We start from the raw sequence: 5,607 nt of genomic DNA on the forward strand, positions 1-5,607 counted from the left end.
TGAGACCATGTCTTTTGTGATCAGTTGTTATAACAGTTGTTATAACACGCCCCTCTGAGAATGTACCATTGCTGGGTATAGTGTATGAGTGTCCGACATTGAGGGAAATGATTTGCTGTTGTTGAAAATGAAGGCTGATGATGATGAAATAGTGACAAACCAATGATAACAAACACATGTACCTTATCATTCCTAGTGGAAATCGACAACAACCAAACCAAAGAAACATTTTCTGTCATTCATGAACCTTAACATTATGTTGATAAAAAAATACCAAAGTTCATAAGCTCTTTTTATGGCTAATAAATGTACTTGGAGCCGCTCAACAGTATGTATATGCTGTTATCATACTCACTGTTACTGATAGTACAGCTAGAGCTGTACAGATGTTCCAATGTTAGAAACGCCCAAGTCGATGTCCTTGCTCATCTGAATTGTCCAGTGTGTGCCAAAGCTCACGCAACATAACTTCCCCAACACAGTTACTCTGTGAACTATTTCCACAACTGAGATGAAACCGTTATGACTGCATACTACTATCTGTTTGCATGTATTTCAGTACTAGTTTCCTTTCAATTTGAGCAAAACCAGTGCATATTGGGTCTGAATTCTTTCTAAAGCTCTGTGTATGAACCCCTACGAACAGGGTAGGACTTCAAAAACAGTATTTGCGCCTCTCATCTGTGCAATATTATTAGCTGTGTAAAAAAAAAAAAAGAGAAAAAATAAAAAAAAGGAAAACGTTAAAGGTAATGAAAATAACAACTAGCTGTATCAGTGTTACATGTTTCAACAACTGCATACATTTGGAGCTTTTAAATATTGTTCAAGTTGTTGATGTATTGGGCACTTTAAAACCTTCGCAGAACATCCCAGTCTTTTTATCTCAGACGATTCAGTTGTGTGTTTGTGTGCTGTTTATATTTGCTGTTTCGACATAAAAAGCTTTACATTGCGCGCATTAGTGTTTTGTCTGCATCATGCTTCCATTTTTCCCGGTACCTCTGCTTTTTTGTTTTTATTCCCACTATCATCAAATGGTAGTGCTGTATATTCTGCTATTAATATCAAATAAACGGCTTTGATTCATTCACATTCAATCTCTGCCTCCGGTCTTCCTTGTGAGGATGTTGTCAGCTTGGGATGGCCTCTTAAAGAACAGTCGGAGTGGTCGTCAGGGAAACCACTGCATCTGTATTTAATGATTTAAATGGATTGTTTACAAAATCACATATTTGGTTCTTTACCTTGAAATGAGTCTATGGAGAAGGGCAGACTTCAATCACTACTTTGGTTCTGTTTATCTGGGAACTGTCACTAAAGCTAATTGATAACATGTATAACCAACCATGTGTGGATATACAGTTTTTGTGATTTTGTAATTTGGATGAACTATCCCTTTAGATCAATATTAGATCAATATCATCCATGTACATGTGTGATCGATATATACCATAGGTTGGGTTAGTGGTTTGGTGAACTGAAAGTGTAGTACTGTAGTAGAAAACATTAGGGTCAGGGTAAAAATGTGTATGTTCACACATGCATACAGTCTTAAATACAAGATCCAGCAATGAGAGACTAGATCTGTACCATGTACTATACCATGCCTTTTATCTTTGACAGAAACACAAAGGGACAAATCTGCAGAATTTTTGGCAGTTTTCTAAAACTCTACAGTAGCTCAACATTATTAGATTTCAACTCCAGTAATAATCACTCCCAACACCCTCACCTCTTTGGCTCCCCTGGTTGCTAGGGCAACACCCATCCTTTGTCTTATCTGTTGACATTGGCTTTCTGTGACCTGATAGGTCGATCAGAGATAAGATTTTTTAAAAATGTCTTTCTTTATCAAACAGATAGTACCAGCCACACTTCCCCCACAGCAAAGTTAGCTATAGCAACGAGTGGAATGTTGATGGCTCTTACCTGACAGAATAGCATTCAACCAGAGCATTCAACCATATAGGCTCTTTGTGTCTGTCTCTCTAAGTCAGTAACCATAGCCCCTTGGTAAAGAAAGTGATGGAAACCATTTTTCTCAAATTATTACCTACACTATAGAGGTAATTTCCACCCAACCACCCACCTATTAATTTTATCTGCAGCTGACATTTAAAGAGGGACTGCACTGGATGATTTGGGCTTGATTTCCTTCCTCCTCATTTTCCCAAAATGCAATTAAGAAGGAGATTTGTTTCCTGGAGGTGTGGTTTGATGTACCTATCCAAAACCCCACATCAAATGCTCCTTTAAAAGGACAGCAGAGGCATTATAACTGTCTGCAAATCACGTTTTGTTCTCATTTGGACTCGATTGAGACTGAACATGGATGTACTGGATTTATGTCCAAAGTTATTGTTTTCACAGTTTTTTGTCAGTTTTGGGGCTAGAATTGATGTATATGACTACTACAGATGCTACAGTCATTCCTTCTCCTCCGTTTACTTCACTTTAAGGATTGTAAAAATATAGACAACTAAATACACATCAAAACTGCATCAAACATTTATTTTCAAAGAACATAGAATACATTACATATGTACAGGATATATTTATACTATGTTACATGTACATAACATTCTCAGTATTCAGAGGAATTGAACAAATGTTTGTCCTGCCTCTTCCACTACTTCAGTGTAATGACCCTGACCCAATGCTCCTGTACCTGGCTATGTATGCAGTGTAATAAAGGCTCACATGAGGCAACCTGGCTCAGCTCTTCAGAACTCTGACCTGGCAACCTGGCTCAGCTCTTCAGAACTCTGACCTGGCAACCTGGCTCAGCTCTTCAGAACTCTGACCTGGCAACCTGGCTCAGCTCTTCAGAACTCTGACGTGGCAACCTGGCTCAGCACTTCAGAACTCTAAACTGGAAACCTCGTTCAGCTGTTCAGAACTCTGGCAACTTGGCTCAGCTCTTCACAAATGAAAACTCCCAAGAAAACTCAGAACTCACTCACAGCGAAAGCAGCTGGGCTCAGTTCAGTTGGAGGCTGTTCCATTTGTAATAAACAAAACAAAAAAAACCTTATCATTTCCAGAGATAGATCAAACAGATTCAGTAAGTAGGCCATCTTAAACAGAGCTGTATTGGCATATGAATGCGAATGGTTTTGTTGGATATACTTCAAGTTGGAAGATTACAGTATGTACCACAGTCCCTTGAGAAAAATTCCAGTGGTTGACACCCATTCAAAACAGTACAGAAGAGGAACAGGATAAGTGCTTATTATGAATGGAGCACGAAGGTTGTTTAAGGATACAACCTATCATGAAGAATGGATCATTCAGTTATGGTAAAAAAAAAAAGAAAGTTGCACCAAGATATATTGATGTACCGTCACAGGTAAACTTGATCTGACATCTCCCTTTTACCCTTCTCCTTCTTAATCACATCTCGATCGTTCCCCTGTTCCTCTCATCTCTCTCCTCCCTCCAGCTCTTCCTCCACCACCTGCCCTGCCAAGCTGTTCCCACCTCCAGTCAATCCACAGTGGCCTGGACACTCATTCATTCTCTCATCTCATTCTGCCTTGCCTGCCCCCGCTGAACACTACTACTAACACACACACACACACACACACACACATCCCCCGCCAGCCAGCACACGTCCCCGTCCCCCCCCTCCACCCGCCCACACCCCCACTCTTTCTCTCTCTCACGCTCAAGAAATCAATCGGAGGGCTCTCAATTAGAGGTCACACGGTGCAAGACCGCCGAGCGTCCCCAGCTTTTCAATTACCAGCAGGCTCCCACTGCTGCCTCACACTTCCCCAACCTCCTTCCTCCCTCCCTCCCTCCCTCCCAACAGCCCATCCCCCCATCCTGGCCGTGCCATGGAAAGGAAAGAGGAGAGGAGCACAGGCCCTGAACACTGCGGGGTTATTTGGTCCTGGACATCCAATCTCTCTCAGCTTAATCAACAGCACTGGAGGTGATTGGGACACCATGGGGGAGGATGGGGGAATGGAAGGGGAAAGGTAGGAGGATGGAGGGGGAGGGAAACAGGACAAAAACAATGAAGATTCAAACATAGCTAGGAGGACTGGCTGTCCCTAGATGAAATGATGCAAATGTTGTTGTTTTTCTGTTTGTTGCCCATTTTCTTTATTTCGAAAGGAAGACTTAAGTAGACTTAATAATGCTGTGTTTCAGTAAAAATATAAAACATACATTTTGAACAGCTGAGCAGGCGAAGTTCTGACAGACAGAAATAAATAAATAACCTCAAAACCAAACGGACAGTTGAAGTGAAGTGGCATCTCACACTATGTACATAGAAACTCTTTACAACACTTTACACGCACGCACGCACGCACACACACACACACACACACACACACACACACACACACACACACACACACACGCGCGCACACACGCACACACACGCACACACACGCGCACACACGCACACCTTCATGATTTTCAGATGGTTTAAATAAATTAAAAACCAGGTTATAGCACATTTTGGTTAATTACATAGGTGTATAAAGCACAAGTTGAATAAGTAGTAAGAGTCTTATCGAGAGCCAGTGTGAAGGCACGTCATGTTTTGAGATATATATATATATATATATATATATATATATATATATATATATATATATATATATATGTATGTATGTATACACACACACACACACACACACACACACACACATATATATATATATATATATATATATATATATATATATATGCAGAGCAAGAGAAGCATTAGAGAATCATCAGTCTGAGCAGTTATAGGTTATAGTGCATCCATCAGCTCAGGTAAGGTGGGAGACAGAGCTGAATGGAAGGAGATATGGGAGGACTCTTGTTAATGATGGAGAAGCTGCATCCAGCTATATCAGTCTAGCACTGCCTCTGAGGTAAATGGTTCTGGATGAGGCGAGAGATAGCTTAGCATAGCTTGACTTTGACCAGCGGGGATTCAGAGCAAAAGTATGGTGAACTGAGGGAGGAAGTGGGGGGAGGGATGGGGAGCTTATGCAGCAGTATAGGTAAACAATTCCAAGTCGAGCACCAGCACTTTGTAGAAGTGGCCGTGATGACGCCCCTAGAAGGGCGGGTGAGAGTTGAGAGGTCAAAGTTCAGCGGGTGCTGCTGAGTTTGAACAGCGTCAGCCTCTCGGCAGATGGACTGTTCTCCTCCAATTAAACTTGAGGAGATACCAGAGAGAGGCGGGGGCTTTGCAAACGGCGAACCAACCGCCTGCCACCGAGAAGGGAAGCACAAGGAAGGAAAGATAACGCCTGCCACTTGGTGGACCTCTCTCGACTTCGGCGGCGAATCACATCAGTCTTCCTCTTCAGTAGGGTTGAACAGGGTTTCCCAGGGGACGCCACAGGGTTGAACAGGGTTTCCCAGGGGACGCCACAGGGCTGGAATGTAGGCGGGGGACAAAATAAGTGCAATTCTTCACTGCGGCTTTGAGATTTACTGAGAGTACTGATGACTTTTCTAGTGTTGTCTTGCTGCTATGTCTTGTTATGTGGGTTCAAACTTCTGATTTGTCCCCCTAACAGATGGAGGGGAGGGGGAGTGTGGGGGGGTGGGGTGGGGAGGGGGTGTTGAGGAGGGAGGGCGGGGTCAGAG

At 42.4% G+C, this 5,607-nt stretch overlaps 1 protein-coding gene across 1 annotated transcript in view; it reads right to left on the bottom strand.

The window, feature by feature from the left end:
• Positions 1 to 4,690: 4,690 nt before the first annotated feature.
• The window catches only part of fech (ferrochelatase), a 10,908-nt gene continuing 9,991 nt past the window's right edge, over positions 4,691 to 5,607 (bottom strand). The window contains exon 11 of the mRNA XM_083670381.1: positions 4,691 to 5,607. This exon is cut by the window's right edge and continues 129 nt beyond it. Coding sequence (XP_083526507.1) covers positions 5,602 to 5,607 — 6 coding nt within the window. The 3' untranslated portion in view covers positions 4,691 to 5,601.

Source organism: Argentina silus, assembly GCF_951799395.1.
Source record: "Argentina silus genome assembly, chromosome: 5".
NCBI classification, from domain to species: Eukaryota; Metazoa; Chordata; class Actinopteri; order Argentiniformes; family Argentinidae; genus Argentina; species Argentina silus.